The 22,709-nt window shown below is 34.3% G+C and overlaps 2 protein-coding genes and 1 pseudogene across 3 annotated transcripts in view; 1 reads left to right on the top strand and 2 right to left on the bottom strand.

Moving 5' to 3' along the window:
* The window catches only part of LOC143255931 (uncharacterized), a 41,006-nt gene extending 40,610 nt beyond the window's left edge, over positions 1-396 (top strand). Inside the window, exon 8 of the mRNA XM_076512367.1 lies at positions 232-396. Within this exon, the coding sequence (XP_076368482.1) occupies positions 232-293 (62 nt within the window). The 3' untranslated portion in view covers positions 294-396. The remainder of the gene's footprint in view (positions 1-231) is intronic.
* LOC143257691 (alcohol dehydrogenase class-3-like) lies at positions 290-9,097 on the bottom strand (annotated as a pseudogene). The gene is made up of 5 exons (XR_013031979.1): positions 8,480-9,097; positions 5,503-5,768; positions 3,107-3,231; positions 2,439-2,557; positions 290-2,280 (listed from the first exon to the last, which is right to left on the bottom strand). The product of XR_013031979.1 is annotated as an alcohol dehydrogenase class-3-like (transcript).
* A 6,129-nt stretch (positions 9,098-15,226) lies between these two features.
* The window catches only part of LOC143255930 (tolloid-like protein 1), a 103,170-nt gene continuing 95,687 nt past the window's right edge, over positions 15,227-22,709 (bottom strand). The window contains exons 24-28 of the mRNA XM_076512366.1: positions 21,730-21,946; positions 18,803-18,933; positions 18,152-18,287; positions 17,875-18,013; positions 15,227-15,432 (exon numbers count right to left, since the gene is read on the bottom strand). Of these exons, the coding sequence (XP_076368481.1) occupies positions 15,408-15,432; positions 17,875-18,013; positions 18,152-18,287; positions 18,803-18,933; positions 21,730-21,946 (648 nt within the window). The 3' untranslated portion in view covers positions 15,227-15,407. The remainder of the gene's footprint in view (positions 15,433-17,874; positions 18,014-18,151; positions 18,288-18,802; positions 18,934-21,729; positions 21,947-22,709) is intronic.

Below are 22,709 nucleotides of genomic sequence, written 5' to 3'. Positions count from 1 at the left end.
TATGCTGGATTTATGAATAGGAGAGAAAATGAGTGACTTGTGTATTTGGAGCCAAACTTCTAACATTCATAGATTTTATTTTCATATTTCAGTGCTAAATGTTTATACTGCTACACAAGAAGGATATAATGACTGTCATTGAGACACTTCCTAGTTTTTAAGAACAGAAAGAAATTTACATGTTACTTCACTTCTTTTAGTTAATGTTTTATGTTATTATTTACTTCACAGTCCAGAAGAAACAAAAATATCAAACCGAGAAGGAGGAGGAAGAAGAATCTGCAAGTGATTGAGTGAATGAAAACAAATTTATTTTCTGTATGTTTCATGTAATACAATCTCATCATTATTTATGAAATAAAGTGGTGGGTCAATAAAGTTTCTTTTACACTCTCCAGTTGTCTGGCCAGAGTTAACTTTTATAAACTACTTATTTCATTTAAATCTCTAGTTCTTTGAATTTACATCGTGATTAACCACTGGACAGGTACAGTGTGTTGCCAACATCGTTATATTCAGAACACATGTGTATGAATACATTTTGAAAATTTTATTTTCTGGACTATATATTTCTGAAGTAAGATTACTGTTGCGATTTTGTTTTGTCATTTCATGGTTGAATGTATGTGGCCACAAAAATTGTAGTAGGTAGATATAAAGTTTGATATTCTGGCATCAGTATAAAAAAAAAAAACACGTTTCTAGTATGTTTTATATCAGAATTGTACTTTACTATTACCAGTTTAACTCGCATTCAAAACATTTCATCTGAAGTATCTGTTTTTGACTTTTTGTAGCACACTATTTTATTTTAAATATGTTTTGCTCAAGAGAACTAAAGCATTAGAAATTCATATTGAACATGTGGGTTTTCTTTTCTGCTTTCCAATGCAAATCCAGAGTTCCTTGATGGTGTTTCTAGTACTGAACCATGCTGCAGAGTCTAAAATAGAGGATAATAATAACATAACAGATTTATAAATGTTACATCCACATTTATGCTACAACAGGCATACTCATATTTTTATTTTTTTATCAACTGTTCTGTGAAAAAGGGTATTGGTGCTGGTATGGTAGCTTTCTGGTATTTCTTATTCAGTGCACCAATAAATTTCAGTGGTGATGTCTATTACCAGCAGAGGTTAGGAACATTCAAAAGTCACAAATTGTCACACATGCAGTATTGTTCCCATAATTCTTTGTATAAGATGGGCACTTGTGTAAAAATCTATAAGTAACTGAAATGTGTGGTAACAAAGCACATAATTTACTTTTTATCACAAATTACAAATAGTAAAAATGTGTGTTCTTCCTGACATGATAATTTGTTTATTTCAGGAGAGAGAATTTTACTAGCAAAAGTAATGCTTAAGATCTGAAAATGTGAGCATCTTTATGAGATGACAAAGTTCACAATTTTGGTTCCAAAAATCAATAACAAAGCTGCTAAAAGTACCCATCTCCAAAACCTTATACAGAAATATTCTGTCACTAATTTGGGGCTTCTCCAGTGGCACAGCAGCATGTTTGCAGACTTCACTGCAAGAAATTGGGTTTCAGTACCCGTGGTAGGCAAATCACAAATAGCCAATTGTGTAGCTTTGTGCTTAATTGCAAATAAGCAAATATTAATACGGGAGATGATTTTTTTAATTTATTACTTAAACTGATTGCTGAATTTTGTATAAGGATCACATTACCTGTTTCTGCACGTACTTTTTTTTTTTTTTTATTTATTCATCATTTCTGTTCTGGTTAAATGGTAATTCAAATTTAAATTACGTACAAAAAGTACCAAATAACATGTTTTAAAAATCAAAGGCCACCTTCTGACATAAAGTTCTTTGTCCGTCTTTTTTTATTGTGTTTCAACTACGTCACTTGTAATCGTTTTAAAGGTAGTCTCAACTGGTATACTAATAAACCCTAAAAGCCATCTATTTTCCTTCTGTTATAATACATTGTCGTTTCAGCCATTAGTTAGTGGTATAAATATTCTACAAACGAGTTGCTTATATGATGCAGTAAAAATCTATTGAAACCAACTTGAAGTATTTTTAAAATTGCTGTTTCTTTATTCAAAGTGTGAAGCTGTGATATGATAACTAGTATTGTCAAAAAAAAAATCATGTTGAACATGCACTTAAGATTTGCCATCAATCATCAAGTCAAAAGCCCTGTTGATTTCTTCTAACGGCAGCTAGATATAAAGTCCGATAAAGGAAGCTTTCCCCAATTAGTGGTCCACCATTCGTGGGATTTCCACTACACCTCTGTATCCTGAAATATTGGAATTACGATACTTTTATATTTATCTCTTGTTCCATATAACTGAGCACATTCAGGTATATATGTTTATACAGATAAATGAAACTACCATGCATTTTCAAAAAGTGTGTAGGTGCAAATGTGGTATATAAATTTGATGTTATGTTTACCTCCAAAAAGGCTTCCAATTAAAGTTCTGCCGAACAACAACTTATAAGGTGGAAACGATAACTGTGCATCAGCGGCTGCCACCCCCACTATCATAGTGACTCGCCTCCAGAGCTGCTCTCTGTAACAAATAATTAGAAGAAAATTAGCAATTAAACATTGACTTATGAAAGTAAATTTTGAGCTGTTGTGGTAGCTTTATCTGCACGTATCATATACTACTTTATAGACTACTAATGCTAGAATTTCAATAAAGTTGCAAAAATGTGATAAATTTCACTATATTCACGTACTTTTGAAAATTTGTTTGTCTTTGTGTTGATATGTTTAAAAATCAAATTACTATTTCTGTTTCTTTTTGTGTTGTGTACAAGCGTTTTCATCAAATGGCAAATCTAGTTCCTGATTCTTATCCTATTATTGCGCGCGCGCACACATATATGTAGCAGGGTGATGATTAAGTGCAGCTATTCAATCAGACAGCAGTTGGTTAGTTCAAAATGAGGATCAACTAGTATTGGTACCACTTTGTGCAAATATCCAAAAACAAAGATAACTCAACATTTCTAACTTCTAGTTTTAAAATTATCCTTTTTCACTTTATCCTCAGTAAGAACCTTTCAATTCACCTCTGATGTAACTGGTTGGTGTTAAGATTGTTGACATTTACCATTGTTTTTACATTTCCAATGCACTCGAACGTGAAGTCAAGACCTCCATCAGTCATCTTTTGTAGAACTATTGGTTGATCGAAATCTGCTGGGTTCAAACACTCTGTACATCCGAACTGTTTAGCTGTAAAAATAAGTCATTAAATCTAGTACATTTAAAGGAAAGAAAGTTGCATTTCTCAAACTATCAGTTTTTATCCACCTGATTTTTTAACCCTACGTACAAGCTTCAGTATAAGTGATATGACGTCAAAGAAAATAAAATGAACTTTGCTCTGGTTCAGATGTGTTGTGATAGCATAATCCAATAACACTTGTGAAACAGTTGGTCAATATAAATAGTGACTCAACATCTATTATGTTATTAATATACCAGCCAACCAGAAGAGCCCTGGTATGGGGCAGAGGGCCCACATTGTGCTGAAGATAGCAGAGATATTGTCATTAATTTATTATTATACACTCCTCTTTACATTCATTCAGAAAGTTTTACTAAAAACGTAACAATGAATATATTCCAAGTAGAATCAGGAGAACATATTTTGTAACAACTTCAGGCTGTATTTATCTATTTTTTCCAGAGCTACAACCGATTGACTTATAACTTATTATTACCTTCAGATTTTATTAATAATGAATTTTTAATTTCGCCTAAAGCTACATAAGAGCTATCTCCGCTAATCGCCCGTAATTTAGCAGTGTAAGACTAGAGGAAAGGCAGCTAGTCATTACCATCCACTCTGGCTACTCTTTTTACTAATGAATATCAAGATTGACCGTACATTATAAAGTCCCCATGTGTGAAAGGGCCAACATGTTGGGGTGACAGGGATTCGAGCCTGTGAGCCTCAGATTTTTAATCGAACACCCTAACCACCTGGATATGCAAGGTCAGTTATGTTGAGAGTAAATGTTTTGATTTTGATTTTCGAACCAAAGAACAAGTACTTAGTAAATATAGTAAATATGAAATTCAATAATTTACATAGGAAACTAGGTTAACTCAATTATCAAACTTCACTAAATTATCAAAACCTTTTTGGTACTTTTGCAAAAAAAAAGTGTGAATGGTTCTTTGCAATTATAAAGCCACTGGATTACTTCAGTAATGAAAACAGTAACATTTTCATAATGTATTCCAGCAATCAATAAATTAAATGATGAATGCGCATTTTTTAAATTTATAGCTTTTAAATATAAGAGCAACAGATGGTTACAACTCTGACATTTCTACGTCCTCAGTATTGATTTTTCAAATACCAGCTAACAATATTCAGAGCCAACTGATAGAAATGATCAAAATATTTACTAAGAGAATAAGTTTATGAAAGAAGTCTGCCTGCATTCTAATTCTTTAATCAAATGTAGCTGGGTTTGTTTGTTTTTTGAGTGAGAATCCAAACTTCAGAAAGTCCTCAATCAGTAAAACTGGTATAAGTGTAGATTATTTTAAATATTATATTATGAAAAATCAAAGAAGAATGGTCCACAAATAAAGAATCTAAAAATTTTTGTTTATGTATTTCTAGTATGGTATGTTAAGATGAATGATAATCATACCTCATCATATAAAGGTGAGATGGGATACATATTAAATATTAACTAATATAAAATAGTTCTTGATAATTAGCTTTTTTTTTTTTTTACATTATTGGGATGAAAGTACCTTAGAACTATTTGTATTAGCCATTGTTTTGAAGTGATAATGATAAGTTTACAAACTTATAATGTTAAGATCCAGAGTTCAGTTTCCCACTTTAAACACAGCAGGTAGTCCAATGTGGCTTGGCTCTAAAAACCAACATCATCACACTTGAGAAAGCAAACGTGTGGATCCTGCAACTCTTATATTGCTACTTAAGTGACTAAGACACTATTCTATGTCATGCCTTTTTTGACTCCATAATTGTGAACCATATCATCTTTCACCAATCATTAAAGTTACATGTTTAACAACTTTATCAGAGGACAATTTCTTGAAGGTTGGTATATTGATCAAAAACGCTAAAATTTAATCATCTTTATTCAGGTCACCAATCTCTTTCATTAATATATGTATTATAACCATAATTTTTAAGTCGAAACACATTAAAATTAAACAAAATACGCTGTATTTTTTAAAAAGATCCTAGGATACAAGCTACAACGTGGGATTATAAGATGTGTCCTAGGTTTTAGGGGTGACTAAATAAGTAGCACCCATACTGCGATGGGGATACACCGTCTATCAGTCTTTTATATATATATATAATTATAATGCTATGTTTTAGCATTCATTGCTTTATATTTCAATTCTGTTTCAGGTATTTCTGTAAAATAAAAATCCAACATAACCTAATACTCAAAACACTGGCTCTAATGTGTTTTATTATCTTAGAATAAAGTTTTCACATACCTGTCTCGAACTTATAACGGTTAATGTCAATACCAATGATCCGCTTAGCACCACTATTTTTACAACCAACAAAAGTAGCCAACCCTACACAGCCCAAGCCCCAAACGGCTGTCGTTGACCCAGCTTTCACTTTTGCAACATTGACTGCAGCACCATAACCAGTACTAAAGCCGCAGCCAATTAAGCAAATTTCTTTCATAGATGCTGTCGGATTCACCTGGAATTTGTAATTAACGTTGATACGATACATCTCATGAAGTGCAAAAAGAAATTAAATAAGTTAAAATTACTTTTTAGCGATTTAGGAAATAAAGCTACAATAATAGAAAGTACTGTCTACTGATAAGCTGATTTCACTGGATTTTTATGTGAGTCACATATAAACTAGTGTGTAGTTTATAAGAGTAAACTATTTTTAAAAACAGTTATTTTGAGTCAAAATACTAGAAAAGGCTTTGCGAGGGCTATATGCACTAGCCATCCCTAATTTAGTAGTGACAGGCTAGAATGAAGGCAGTTAGTCAACACCAGCTAGTGCCAACCTTTGGGCTACTTTTTACCTTTGAATGGTGGAATTTACTGTCACATTATAATACCTCCATGGCTAAAAGAGCAACTATATTTGTAACAGGAAATTTGGTCTGCAGATTAAGAGTGGAGTGCCCTAACCACCAAACTTGGAAGGAAAGGAATTCATATTCTTTCAAGGGGGTATTGTTTCTCAACAAAACATTGATATATGATTGTTTAAATTTATTATGCTAAGTGGTGAAGAAACATCAGAGCATCTGGAATACTGGTTCATTCACAGACAATTAGACACTTGTCAGTTAAAAGTGGGTTTATAGCCTAAACCAAAGTTTTAATGTTAGTAGCTATTGGTTAGGATATCAACCTCTACATATCAGGAGGAACATTCATTCTGTAAGCTACTCAGTTATAACTACAGATTCAGTACTGCTTTAACCATCAAAATCAAGAATAGTATAAAAATAACCATAACTAATGGTAATGGATCCTGATATGTTTTTTGACTTGACTATATATAACTTTGAAACTTTTTGGTTATGACTGGTCATTCTATCAGTCTAAAATATATGAAAAATTTTGTGATACGAGCCAATGTTAAATTCCTTTAGACTTGATTAACCACCAATAAATAAATAATCATAACTGCATAGTTTTATTGGAATATTCCAGAAAATACTACACTGTTTGCAGCACTAAAATTCTATGAGAAAGGAATGTTTCTTATTCAGTATAATAAAGCATCTTCTTAAACTGCATTCCATGTTCATTTATAGTTTGAAATAATTAACAACCAGAATTTGCCTCGAGCAACCAAAATCTTGAATTAAGTCCAACTACGACTCTCACATGAACTTCACAAACCTTGCTGTTCACACACACACAAAATGAAACCATATGACATCAGGTCTGTTGTAAGAAGCCTGAGTTCTTTGCTTGTGATACATATTTTTGTGTATTAAATTATATAATGTATCAGTTATGTAAGTTGTAAAAATACCTAATTTCATTGCGCACTAAGCAAAAAGTAATACGACTGACCGTGAATTTAATAAAAAACAATGTTGTATTGAGACCAAAATTTTCAAATTCTAGGCAAATCTTAATCGCTTTGTATTGAGTTCACTCACTGGTAAGTTATATCTTATTGGACTTTACAACATGCAACATTAGTTTCTAGAATACGTAAGGCGTTTCGATCACTATCAATTACTTGTGATATGGGTAAAACTGATAAAATTACGTTTCACCAACATAATCCAGTAATACTTGGGAAGCAATTGACCAACATAAAAATTAACTAAACTTCCAGCATAAATATTTGATCTCATTGGAATATTTCAGAAGATAGTGCAACGCTGCATTAAGTTTAAATTATTGGAAAAGTTTACGGACCTAAAGCTCTAAACTCCAGGGTTCAATTCCCCATGACGGATACAGCAGATAGTTAAATGTGGTTCTGCTCTACAGAAGTTAAGCACAAAGGGCATTCGGGTCAGGCCAATCACGAGTATCGAAACACCACTTTTTAGCGTTTTATATCCATAGACCTGTTGCTGAGTCACTAATGATAGTGTTTAAGTAACGGGAATGACTTTCGAGGTAAAATTTAATTGACAACTGTATGTCAACGTTTGATAGATAAATTAAACTATCAAGTTAGTAGCGATATTTAACGTTGCAAATACAATATTTCCTAGAGATGTAAAGTCCCCAATACAAGTTAACCTGAGGATGACCTAAGAAAGTCGAAGCGTTGTTCTCTGTTTATCAATAAAAGTGTTAATACCAATACCAAGCGTTCAAAGATACATTTTTATTTCAAGTGAGTTTCTCGTCATCAAGAAAAGTTAACATCACACGCCTAACCAGGGGTGGTTATCCTCTTCAAAGGTTCAGAAGCCACTGATCTCAACTAATTACTTGAAGAATGGCCGCAAGACGCTTTCAAACCAGGAAACATGAACAGTCATATACTAAAAAATAAACCCAACTTTGTTACGAACGATTTACACACGAGCATCACAAGTGATGACATAGAAGCATAAATCACGTACAACTACATAAACTACACTAAAGTTGAACGTATTTTCTCCAAAAAACACAGGACGTTACAGATTTAGTTAAAATACACGCACACGAAACACGAGATATCCTGAACATATCAAATGGTATCATTCTTTGATACCGAAAATACATGGTTGAACCATCTAAACAACCAATGGTACTTGTAATTCAGTGTTACGAATGGCAACTTTATGGACATGTGACTGCCGCATGTGTTCACGCTGGGGTGTGGGTGGGGTCACAGAAACTCAGACTGTCTTCGTAAAATCCCACAAACATACTGCTGCAGCTGCAAACATAGATATTTGGGTATTGATGTTTATATACCGAGGAGAGTCAGGGCTCGTCGGCCTCTTCTTTCATGTTATTGAATGATATTTACCAAAGAGAATTTAATCTGTAGTGTTTTCCCACGTCTTGACATTCACCAGGTTTCACATTCGTCACTTCCTCTCCAACGCTTTCCACTACCCCAGCGCCCTCGTAACCCATAATACAGGGGAAATTAGCAATGGGAGCACCTGTTCCACACTCAAGGCCATTTTTCATGGCGAGATCGCTGTGACAATTTCCAGTAGTCACCATCTAAAAATAGATTCATTCTTGAAGAATGGAAACTTTGTAAATATAATCCACACATTTGCACTTTTACAATAAATAATCTAAATAGTTTTTTTAAAACACTAGCCTTGTTCATTTTCAGAAAATCTTACCGTAAGATACTTACCCCTTTTGTGGCACAGCGGAATGTCTACGGGCTCATACTTCTAGAAATCGGGTTTCATACTCGTTGTGGGCAGAACACAGGTAGCCCATTGTGTAGTCCTGTGCTTAATTCCAAACAAACAAACATAAGAGATATGAATATATGTGCTTATAAAGCAATTTATTTCACCTCGGGCGTACAAGATATTGTATTAACTCGTGCTTGCCCTTCGCACCAAACATGCTCGCCCTCCCAGCCGTGGGGGCATTATAATGCAACCTTCAATTCATCTATTCGCTGATAAAACAGTAGCCCAAGAGTTGGCGGTGGGTGGTGATGACTAGCTGCCTTCCCTCTAGTCTTACACTGCAAAATTAGGAACGGCTAGCGCAGATAGCCCTCGAGTAGCTTTGCGCGAAATTCTAAAACAAAACAAAAAAACTTGTACTATTTCGCAATCAGTGTGACTACCAAAAGACCTTAACTATCGTTAAAACAATCAGTTATTCACAAACTGTGTAATAAATCTGAGCTTCTTACATGAAACATAAAGAATGTATGAATTGGGTCGTTGAAAAAACAAGAGTATAGTATTATTTTATTGTTTGTGTATAGTTTATTTGTTTGTTTGTTAGTAAACATAAAAGTACACAACGGACTGTCAATGCTGTGCCCACTGCAAATATCGAACCCGCTTTGAAAAGTTACATGCTCTCAGACTTGTCACTAAGACAGCGGGAGGCGCGTTAGTAAAGAAAAGTCAATGTTTCATTGACAAACGTGCCTGTGAATTTTTTGTTCACACAAACAAAAAAATCAAACGAAGTGACACCTAAACAATTTAGAATAAGTTAACTCTCCCTCATCAGTTTTCTATTGTTTGATACGAATCATATTTTAGCTTAATTAGTTATAAGAACGATGATAAGGTAAACATATATGTTTAAGGTTTATATGTTTAACTGATAAAAAGTTTCTTCTTTTCTTTGGAAGACAACCTGGAATAGCACTAAACTGAGATAAACAGGATTTACAACGATTTGGTTGTTTGTAGGTTGTTAAGGTCTTTTGGTAGTCACACTGATTGCGAAATAGTACAAGTTTTTTTGTTTTGTTTTAGAATTTCGCACAAAGCTACTCGAAGGCTATCTGTGCTAGCCGTCCCTAATTTAGCAGTGTAAGACTAGAGGGAAGGCAACTAGTCATCACCACCCACCGCCAACTCTTGGGCTACTCTTTTACCACCGAATAGTGGGATTGACCGTCACATTATAACGCCCTCACGGCTGAAAGGGCGAGCATGTTTGGCGCGAAGGGGATGCGAACCCGCGGCCCTCAGATTAGGAGTCTCACGCCTTAACACGCTTGGCCATGCCGGGCCTCTTTATTGTTTGAATGAAGTTTAAATACGAAAATAAAAAGTTTTTCTTTCTGACTCAGAAAATAAGTTTTACGTAATTATTAATCAAAACTAGAGGAAATCTTGAATATTTTTCAATAACAAAGGTTCGGTAAATTTCTTAAACAAAAATTACAGTGGAGCGCCGTTAAGCTGCGGTATTTGGGAGGTCAACCTGCTTAACCGCGGCTTAAGTGGTCCGCGGCTTAAACCTTTGTGACTGAAAAGCCGAAGTCGCCAACAGCTCCGCCGAGGAGCCTCATCCGGGCCATTGCGTGATCATTATATCGGATTATCGAATTAAAAATAATACTTTAATTATTGATCACTTTTTTCACGGATTTACCGCGGATTAACTTTAATGTATGGAGAGGTGTGATTCGGTAACAATGGCGGCCTCCATAAAGCTGACATAGAGAGCGGATAAGGTAGATTAACGGTCGATTTCTATTGTAATATATTTTATATATTTCCCAAATTAAAGCAAATCCTTTTTAAATATCCCCTTTTTACGCGTTCTTAAATTAGCGATGAGCCGCGATAATCCTCGCTCACATCGCTCACAAGACTTGCTACAGCGGCTTAAGCGATTTCGCGGTTTACTGGTCCGCGGCTTAATGGCGCTCCACTGTATTGCAGTTTATGTAACTCTCAAGTTTACAATTTAATTGCGTGCTAACTGAATGGTATTTCAAATTTCGGCTTTCTCATATTAATTTGCTCATTCAGATTCATAATCTACAGCATGTAAAAAATAATATTTTAGACATTTTTCGTCTCTCAAAGTCCAACCCAAACATCTAGTTATGATATTCAAAGAAAGGCCTCTTTACCAGTAACATGTGAGAGGCAAAAATATATTTGAAATGTTAATTTTACACGCCTCTGATTTTTAATCCGAAATGAACAAATTAAGATGAGTGTGAAAAGAATATCTGCAACTTGCGTTCCTTTTATCACAAAAAAATTAGGAATTTTGGTTTCTATCGGCGTTTAAACTGTGACTTTTATATGTTTACCTAACTGAAACATACACAAGTACAAAACTTAAGACTCACTAGACTGACAGTATAAGTATTAGTTGGTGGTTTACAGCAAATTTTTTTCCTTTTTTTCAATAACTTTGGGTGTTTTTGTTATTGCTTTTTCAATAAAACTATATTTTCCTTTAATTTTATGAAACTGTAAAATGTGCTGCGAGCCAGTATTTTAAACTGTGATTTTGAAATATTTATTCTGTTGTAAACGTTTCTATTATAGGACGGATGTTTTCGTTTGGTTAAAAAATTAACGTAAAATCTTATCTTAAAGTTTAAGATTATGAGTTATATCAGCATATCATATGCAATCTACATCATTATTTTCTTACCTTCTTCAGTAATGTTCGAATTTGTGTATATTTTACGTTTTGTTTTTCGTTTGTTGCTCTGTAATAATAGTTTTCAAAGGCCATCAAGCGTATAAATTTTTTTATTATTGACGTGTAACAGATTTACTAACATATATTTATTTTAATACTGAGGTTTTTTTAGTAATATATATATAGAAATGTAACTTCTAGTGTTAAATATATGTTGCGAATTCCCACCTGTTCTCTAAATTTGTAGAAGATTTTAAAGTGCAATAACCAAAAATATATGTTTTAAATTGTTGCCAACTGAACTTTCGAGAACTTCGCCTAAAGTTTATAAATCAACGCGCCAAGTGACAGTTTAGTATTGTTCATTTGCTACAGTTAGTATGCTATAACCCTTGGAAGCCATAACAGTGATTAACGCTTATCAATCGAGAAGGTACGGATATTTCACCAGGAACGTTTACACTTTTCGAACATTACAAACCATTATATTTCATATTTTAAAATTTAATACTTAAATAACTAAAAACATACAACCACGCAGGATTCAATACCTTGTATTCAACACCAGTCTGTCGCATTGAACCATTTGTGCACGTTTGCCATTTTACGGGACAACACTGCCCACTGGTGTGGGAAGGCAAATTTCGTTGCTTCTGTGTTCACCACCAGATGTCACTTTACTAAACTTTTTTTTTTTTTTTTAAGGGGGAAATACGTTAACGGCATGGTGTATCTCACACCTATTGCATGCATAACGGTCCTAAAGACCAAGACGTCGGATGCCACGACCACCGTAACTGTGGGCGTGACGTAACAAATGTTGACATAAGTCGAATATGGGTTACATGTACTGAGAACCACTAATGGTGCACACGTAGAAAAGTATTGACATGTCATTAAAAATGTTTGAGTTGGGCTAAAATATATTAAAACTGTATGGTTATATTTCTGTAGTTATCTAATTTTTGAATTTTTGAATAGGGAAAATTATTTTGGGTCACCCTGTACTTTTGAACGTGGAAGGATGGCGAAACACTGTGCCAGTATAAGCCTAATTGATAAAAGACCATGTTAATCTGCAGGATGACGTAATTAACAAAAACAAAACTTTCCACTTCCCACTATGTGAAGCGTATATAGTCAGAGATATATGTTCTGTCTTTGAATCTAGTATACAGTCATGTGAAAAAGTTAGGACACCCTATGAAAGCCTGTATATTTTTGTAACATTTTTGAATATATAGATATTTAATTTCAATTTCAACAATACTAAGAGATTATATGAATATAACTAAACAATTAAAACTGAAGAAAATACTTTTCAAGATCTTCTGTAAATGTAATTCTACAAAAATGCATATTCTAACTGAGGAAAAAGTTAAGACACCCTACCTCTTAATACCTAGTGTTACTCCTTTGGCTGAAATAAGTGCAGTGAGACGCATCTTGTAACCATCTACCAGTCTCTGACATCGGTCTGAAGAAAGTTTGCCCCACTCTTCAATGCAGAATTCTGTCAGCTATGAGATGTTTGAGGGGTTTCTTACATGTACAACTCGTTTCAAGTCACCCCACATTATTTCAATGGGATTAAAATCTGGGCTTTGACTTGGGCATTCCAGGACTCTCCATTTCTTAGTTTTCAGCCAGTCCTTGGTGGATTTACTGGTATGTTTTGGGTCATTGTCGTGTTGCAGGGTCCAGTTCCGCTTCAGCTTAATTTTCTAACAGATGGTCTCACATGATCCTCAAGCACCCTCTGATACACAGAATAATTCATGGTGAATTCTATTATTGTGAGCTGTCCAGGTCCTGCTGCAGCAAAGCAGTCCCAAACCATGACACTACCACCACCATGCTTCACAGTTGGTATGAGGTTCTTTTCCTGGAATGCTGTATTTGGTTTACGCCAAACATATCCTCTGTTTTGGTGTCCAAAGAACATTATTCCAGAAGTCCTGGTCTTTGTCTACATTCTCTCTGGCAAACTTAACTCTGGTCTTGATGTTTCTCTTAGAGAACAAAGGTTTCTTTCTTGCACACTTCCCATGCAAGTTAGACTTGTGCAGTCTCTTTCTGATTCTAAAGGCATGCACTTTCACATCAGCAGTAGCCAAAGCCTGCTGTAAGTCCCGTGATGACATGTTAGGGTTTTTGGGGACCTCTTTTAGCATTTTGCGGTCTGCTCTCGGGGTGAACTTGCTTGGACGACCAGACTTGGGCATATTGGCAGTTGTTTTTATTGACATGATGCCACGAATATTAACATCGCTATCACTCACTTTGCGTTTACTGAGTATTAAAATCACTACCAAACACTGGTTTGATTGAATCAAAGAAATAAACTGAAATGAACTATCTTTGTTGGACTGTAAACATGTTAAAAGACATCTTTGATCCTTCTTTGCACTGGGTGCTTGCTATCAAAACAGTTAAATTTAATCCACTGAAAATGACAAAAAACATATCTAAGGAATATTGAAAGTTACTCTCTGTTAATAGTCTTATTAATCCTTGTCTGAGGCTACTCTATCATAATCAGAGTGGCCATCTCACAGAACTTAAACTTGCTTAGTCATGCTTTTTGGCTGTGAGAGGTAATACAGCTGTCTGTAATAGTTCATATGAACAGGTAATAACCTAATTTTGAATACCTGTCATAAAAGTAAATTTTGTTTCATGTAGACTAACTGGGTACACTGCATAAGCACTTTTGTTTGGTGTCATTGTTGTATATATATATATATCTTTTGTCAGTTGAAGTTGTGTATTAATCCATCTGCTCCCCCTTCCCCATCCACCCACCAGATTGTTCCTCAATGTGTGCTATCGGTTTAAGAAGAAATTTTTGTAAAAATGTAACAAACTGTTAGAAGTATATTAATTTAAAACCCCTAGGGACCTATACTACAGCATATGATCTATAGGTAGGAAATACACAGAAAGTGTATGTTTGTACTTAAGGTTAGTTAGAAGGGAGGTGGAAGTTTAAAAGTAAGAACATTTTTTTTTTATAAAGAATGATGCATTTCCTAAATATTTCTGTGGACTAAGACAAGACATTACATGACACCCGGACACAAAATTTTAATGTTTTCAAAAATTTTAAGACCTGATGATGTTTTCTGTCATAATGAAACAAGAGTATGTTGAGTTTGAATCTAAAAAAAATATAACACAATTTCATTATTATAAAACTATTTTCATCACAATAAAAAAACGGCAGGTCATTAAAAGTTCTAATATAGTCTCTCAATGTCTGACTGAACTTTAAAATATTTATGTTTCGTAACCACCTAGGTATTGAAGTTTTTGTAATAAAATGATTAAACTTAGCAAGAATTTTCCAACGTCACGTAAAATAACTTTTATAGACTATTTATTGCTATGAACTATCAAGTTTAAGTCTTACTGAACTTACAGCACGATTTACCTCAGAATAGGTACACAATATTAAAAGGATTATGTTAAAGATATTCATGTGCCAATAAAGTTTAAGACGTATTTTTCTATATTAAGTATCATTAAAGTAAGATTACTGTTGGATGTTTTTAACTTTATTTCTGAACATATATGGCTATAAAAACTGTACTAGTTACATACAGCATTTGATCTTCTAATGTAAGTACTTTATCCGATACATCAATTTAACTCACATCCAAGAATACTTTTAACTGAGACCTTTATTTATTTTGAACATATTAGGGTACATCATATTATTTTCAACATGTTTTACTTGATTACTTATTCAAACATCATATTTAAGATTTTATTCAGGAAACTTTACGTTATTGGAAGTTCATACAAAACATTTGGTCTGTTACACTTTCATTTTAATTTCGGTTTCAGTATTGAATAACACTGCAGACCCTAAAAAAACAAGATAATAAAACAAATATAAAAAAAAATTCTCTCTAGATTTACTCTCCAATTAACTTACTCATAATATTCTATTTTATCAACTATTCTACAAAAGGAAGTGTCAAATTAATGCTAATACTAAAATGTTTTTAAATTCTAGTATTTCTTATAGTAAACTCTATAACCAACACAAATTGGAAACTTTACAAGGTTACAAAATTACTACGCGCCTAACACGACTCCCATAATTCCTTATATGTGTATTCGTGTGTGTTTTTCTTACAGCAAAGCCACATTGGGCTATCTGCTGAGTCCACCGAGGAGAATTGAACCCCTGATTTCAGCGTTGTAATTCCGTAGACTAAACCGCTGTACCAGCGGGGGACCATAATTCCTTAATTATACAAAATATTCAACGAGCATTTTCTCACTAACCTGTAAATAACAAACATTTGTGGTAATTTTTGTTCATAGTAAATTACATACGCAAACATTTTGTGATCCTTTTACACTGTGGAATTTTTATTAATGAGTTGTGTGCATCGTAATACGCTAAAAGTACAATGAAACCATCTTAAATTGCATGAACAGTGCAGTTCCTCGTCTTCTGATATGTCAATTAACATAACTGTTAGATTTAAAGTTCAAATTACAACGTGGCGAACAATTCCTTGTACAAGATATCCAACGAGCATTTTTTCACTAACTTGTAAAGAACAAAAACTTGTGGTTATTTTTTTACATAGTAAATTACATACAGGAACGTTTTTGTGATCCTTTTACACCGTGGATTTTTTATTTAGGTGAGAAAGAAGATTACTGGCAAAAGTTACACTTAGTATTATTCACACTGATTCACAAGATAGAGGTCGCTGTTGTATATTTTGTTTATATAATTTTGTTTTGACTGAATTTTTTTTTTAGGCCCGGCATGGCCTAGCGCGTAAGGCGTGCGACTCGTAATCTGAGGGTCGCGGGTTCGCGCCCGAGTCGCACCAAACATGCTCGCCATTTCAGTCGTCGGGGCGTTATAATGTGACGGTCAATCCCACTATTTGTTGGTAAAGAGTAGCCCAAGAGTTGGCGGTGGGTGGTGATGACTAGCTGCCTTCCCTCTAGTCTTACCCTGCTAAATTAGGGACGGCTAGCACAGATAGCCCTCGAGTAGCTTTGTGCGAAATTTCCAAAAAAAAAAAAAAACTGAATTTTTTATATTAAATTTACCGTTAAATATACCTAATACAAAAATCACTTAGATGATTACAGTTTTTTTGAACAAAAATTACTAACAAATTACAGCAAAACCACTAAAGGTTTTTGTATGTGTGATAAAAGAACACCCCTTTCTTCTGCACCAAAATAAATAAACTCCATGCAGAAACGTGTTCTGACACAAACATAGCAGAAATTTTCGATTTATTACTTTAAATAAAAATATGATGATCTCCGAAATTTGTACTAGGACTAGGTTATCTGCTTCTGCACCTACCAATTTTATTGTCATAACAATGTTCTAACATTGATAATTCATTTAATCCAATTCCTTATGTGTAAAAAAGAAAAGAAAATAGGTGTTCCAGAAACTGAATCTGATTATGAAACTAAATTAAAGTTTGTCTAGTCTCTACTTGATGTTTGTGTTTTATCATTTACCATTTAACACTTTTTCACCGTTTCATCCAATTGTTTCTGAAGTTGCCACGCGATATAAGGCAAAGAATTATAGTTGTCCCTCTGTGTTGAAAATTGCTCCCTGCTAGTACAGCGCTATGTCTATGGATTTACAACGCTAAAATCAGGGGTTCGATTCCCCTCGGTGGGCTCAGCAGATACCCCAATGTTGCTTTGCTATAAGAAAAACAAACACATTGTTGAAAATTGATGTCTCTAGTTTCGGTTAATTGAATGAGTTATATAACAACCTACTCAGATGGGAATATGATGATAAGTGAAGTATATAAAAAAGTCCATTCCTCTTGCTTGATAGTGATAGACATGGAGTAACTTATGAAACTAAGTAACCTAACTCTTCCATGCTTGCGTTACCTTGAGTATTAACAAACCGTTAATATCATTCACTCACTTAATGATAATACATTCTCATATTTCTGCATTTTATTCCATATTTATCACATCAACCACAAAGATGTTTTAACTAATTGATCGTTAGTTAAATAAATACACAAAGTAATTATCGATGAAGTGATACGTTTTATGTAACACATATTCGCGTTTTCTCCAATGTGTAGTGTTCTGTACACTTGTCGCTGGTCAGTGGAATAAAAAGGTGATCAAACATACTATCAATGAGATGTTTGCATGATACGCTAAAAGTACAATGAAACCATTTTAAATTGTATGCACAGTGCAGTTCCTCGTCTCATGATACGTCCACTAAAATAACTGTTAGATTTAAAGTTTAATGAGAAATCATGTTGAACATGCACTTACGATTTGCCATCAATCATCAAGTCAAAAGCCCTGTTGATTTCTTCTAATGGCAGCGTGTGTGTTATAAAGTCCGATAAAGGAAGCTTTCCCTCCAAGTAGCGATCCACCATTCGTGGGATTTCCACTACACCTCTGTATCCTGGAATTTTGGAATTACAATACTTTTATATTTATCTCTTGTTCTATACAACTGAACACCCTCAGGTACACATATTTATACAGATAAATTAAACTATCATGCATTTACAAAGTTTACATAAATTAATCTTATGTTTACCTCCAAAAATGCTTCCCATCAGGGTTCTGCCCATCAACAACTTATAAGGTGGAAATGTTAACTCTGCGTCAGCGTCTACCACTCCCACAATCATTGTCACCCCCCAAACTGGATGACTCGCTTCCAGAGCTGCTCTCTGTAACAGTTAAGAGAAAAATAAGTTATCAATTAGACATTTACTAGTGAACGCAACTATAGATAATCCAATAATACATTTTCATATATTGTATTGAAAGTTACGATTATAAGGCTTATAAGGCTAATACTAGGGTTTGATATAAATTTACAAAGACGTCATAAGAATTTCAAACATTCAAAAACGACCTTGATTTGACATTAATATTTTTAAAATTTAAGGACTATTTTCTATTATATTTAAAGTTATCTGCTCGCGTATTCATCGAATGACAACTGGAGACATCTGCGTTCGTCTTCCATTACAGAGAAATATATATTGCAGATACCCCTTTAGTACCTCCGCGCGAATATTCGAAAACAAACATTATTTGTCATTTCAATCTGCTAATTTAAAATTTACTGTAATAGCCTATTTTACTTTAAAACTCGATGAATAATTCCTTTACAGACTCTTTGAATTTACTTATAATGGTGTAATTGGTTGACGTTGTAATTAAAATAGTTTAAATTTACCATTGTATGTAAGTTTCCAATGCATTCGAACGTGAAGTCAAGACCTCCATCAGTCATCTCTTGTAAAACTTCCTCAATGGGTCGTTGAAAATCTGTTGGGTTCAAACAGTCTGTACAACCAAACTGTTTAGCTGTGAAAATAAACCGTTGTGTTTAATTTGTGAAATGCCTGTTGCAAAGAAATACAGACATATATATTCAAAATATGGCCATGAATCTTTTTCACACTCTACTTAGGTAGAAGTGAGAATAATAAAAAAAATTAACCAACAGTATTATTCAGCATTTAGATACAATATCTATGGAGGTAAACAAATAAGATTAAAAACTGTTACAAGCCCTTAATATTTTGGTTTTAAGTCAATATACTGTTTAAGTATACTTATTAGAAGAAATCTTGTTACACCAAAGATAGAAGATAGATTTTGGGAAAACAATGAAAGTACTATCAGAAATTCAATGTGATAATTGCAGCTTATAATGAAAAAAATTCGTATTATGGAACAAAAAAAAGCTGTTAATTATGTTTTTTTAAATTTTTTGGTAAAGGATATTTGTACTAGATGTCCATAATTTTTGTGGTAAAATAAAGAAAAGACATCTATTTCAATACCTCCCATCATTACTTCTTAGGCTACCCATTACCGACAAATACGGGCATTAACTGTCATGATATAATCCCCCCCACAGCTAACAGGGTATGTCCAGTGAAATGTTTTGATCCTGCAATTCGCAGATTACGAGTTCAGCACACGAGCGACCAGTCCATGTGATGCCTGTTCTTCATAGAGGAATTTTTTTTCGGGGGGGGGGGAATGGTAGGGTTGTCATTATGGACAATATTTTCTTATACCGATCATCGAAATTATAGAAACAAGATTAAAGTTACTGATATAATTACCACATTTATCTGAAGACAATCTCTTAAAGTTTGGCGTGTCACTCAAAATCAGACATTTGATTGATCTGAAAGTAGATCGCCAGCTTCTGTTGTAGAATTACACCTATTTCCTAGCTTTGGAAGATGTCATAAGTGCGCTACCAGTTGCGATACTTTTGTATACATACATATACACTGCTGGCCAAAATCTTAAGGCCAATGAACATAAAGAAAAAATATACATTTTGCGTTGTTACACTCAATCACTTATTTAAGTATAGCTTTGAAAGATGAAAATAAGAAAAGGGAAAGTAAAAATATAAAACTTTTTTATCATTTAATAGGGCAAATGTGAACACTATGAAATTATCTTAAATACTAGCTGGTCAAAAGTTTAAGACCATACCAAAGAGAAGTCCTAAACAGGGTAGGAAGTGCCCAACAAGAGGTCTCAGTAGTGAGTTGCACGGCTGTCATTCCCAATAACTTCAAACATTCGCTTTGGCATGTTCGTTACAAGCGTTTGCAGAAGACTGGCTGAAATGTTATTCCAAGTGGTGAAGATGGCTTTACGAAGACCACGCACTGTTAGAAATTGACGTCCATTTCTATAGACTTCCCTTGCCATCCAACCCCAAACATTTTCAACAGGTTTCAGCTCAGGCGAACATGCTGGATGGTCCAAAAGAATCACGTTATTTGCCATGTAGCCAGCTGCTGTTTGACGCACTTATATAACCTGAAGCTCCATTGTTACATGGAACGAGAAAGCATCCCAGATCATGATGGAACCTCCTCCACTGTGTTGTGTAGAAAATGTCTCCGGTGGGATATCCTTATCGTACCAGTAACGTTGGAAGCCATCTGGACCATCCAGGTTAATTTTATTCTCATAAAAGAACAAAACCTTCGTCCACTTTTCCACGTCCCATGTTCGGTGCTTCTCAGCAAAATTTAACCGAGCTGTTTCGTGATATGGAAGGAGGCGTGGCCTTTCAAGACGTTTAAAAGGATTTTAAAGCCTTTCTCTTGCAGATGCCGTTTTATTGTTCTTGAGCTGCATCTGCGTCCGTAAAGGCCTTACTCTGGTTCGACGATCACCTGGTGTCTTGTCGGACAGCCCGTCGAATCCTCCTGTTCAACACCAGCGAAATTTTCTTGGGCCGACCACTTGAAATTACCCATTCTGTATCCCTCAGGGTCTTTTAAAAATTTTGCAACAGCAGTTTTGCTACGCCCATTCTCACCAGCGATGGCACGTTGAGAGAGACCTTGCTCTTGCAGCTCGACAATTTTGCCACGTTCAAACTCTGTCAACATTTTTAGTCTTTTCTATATTTTTACTCAATGTAACACAAGAGATGTCAGTGGGAGATGTTGACAACGCTAATGCTTGAACACAAATGACTAAATTTCGTTACGTGTTTACCGATTAACGCTTCGTTTCAGTATGGTCATACACTTTTGACCGGCTAGTATTCAGGCTAATTTCATAGTGTTCACATTTTCCCTATTAAATGCTAAAAGGGTTTTTTCTCCTTTTCTTATTTTCATCTTTCGAAGCTCTACTCAAATAAGTGGTTGAGTCTAACATCGCAAAATGCATATTTTTTCTTTTTGTTCATTGGCCTTAAGATTGTGGCCAGTAGTGCCTGTGTGTGTGTGTGTATATATATATATATATATAACTATCATTTTCTGAAAATTATTAGGTAAACAGTCCCTTTAAAATAATGACATATGGTATTTGAAACCTTTGTATCTTTTGTAATCATCTGTTGTGGTGAATTTGTTTTTCATCCTTTATTAAACACTTACTGACGTCTCAACAATAAACATTTTTAATGTTGTATCGTGTCTCACAACAAAGTAAATTAATATTCATATTTTTATTCTTTTAGCATTCATTCTTTTGTAATTTAACAAAGTTTAAGTATTTTTGTATGAATAAACACCGACATAATCTCAAACAAAAATCACTAGCTGTGAAAATTATTATTATCATTTTACTTTTATTTAGAATGATTTTTGAGATGTTTTCACATACCTATCTCAAACTTATCAGGGTTGATGTCGATACCAATGATCCGGCTGGCTCCACTATCTTTACATCCAACAACAGTGGCCAACCCTACACAGCCCAGACCCCAAATAGCCGTAGTCGACCCGGCTTTCACTTTCGCAACATTGGTTGCAGCTCCGTAACCCGTACTGAAGCCACAACCAATTAAGCAAACTTCTTTCATTGAAGCTGTTGGATTTACCTGGAATATGTAATTTTGAATATTGAGATGATAATTGCTACAAACGACAAATGAAGAAAACAACATTGCTTAAACTGTTTAAAAATACTCTTTAATGAAAACAAAGCTACCTCATAAAATATACTAGAATTCCACACACCCAACTGTTAATAGGGAGATCCTACAAGGATTACACAAGCAATGGATGCATGGTATATTCAATGTAAATTATTTGGTTTGGATTAATGGTATATAGAAAACGAAAGTTTTTGTAATTCCAGACACACTTAGCTAAACCTAACAGCAGTGTTATATAATGTAATAATGATCAGAAAGTGTTGTGTTCGAAAGAGTAGTTGAAATGAAATCGGTATAAACATATGAGTTAGTGTTTAGTTGTCCAAAGGAAGACAAAAGTAATGAACTGCAGCTACGAAAGTTTCCAACAAAATAGTGAATGATACAACAACTGTTATTTGCTCAAAGAAAATGCTTAAAAATATATTAATTTTACTGTGGTATTCCTTACAGAAAATCAAACATAAATGATTCAAAGGTAAAGAATATTTACTTCATGTTACGTATTCAACTTTATTTTCTCAACTTGTTTCTTTTTTTGAATAGCTACACGAGGGCTATCTGAACTACCGTCCCTAATTTAGCAGTGTGAGACTAAAGGAAAGCAGCTAGTCATCACCACCCACCGCCAACTCTTTCGCTACTCTTTTACCAATGAATAGTGGGATTGACCAATACTTTATAACGCCCCCACGTTTAAAAGGGC

The sequence above is a fragment of the Tachypleus tridentatus genome, chromosome 7 (assembly GCF_004210375.1).
Source record: "Tachypleus tridentatus isolate NWPU-2018 chromosome 7, ASM421037v1, whole genome shotgun sequence".
Taxonomy (NCBI): Eukaryota; Metazoa; Arthropoda; class Merostomata; order Xiphosura; family Limulidae; genus Tachypleus; species Tachypleus tridentatus.
Note: the sequence above shows the minus strand (reverse complement) of the source record. Positions and strands in the feature narration are given on the sequence as shown.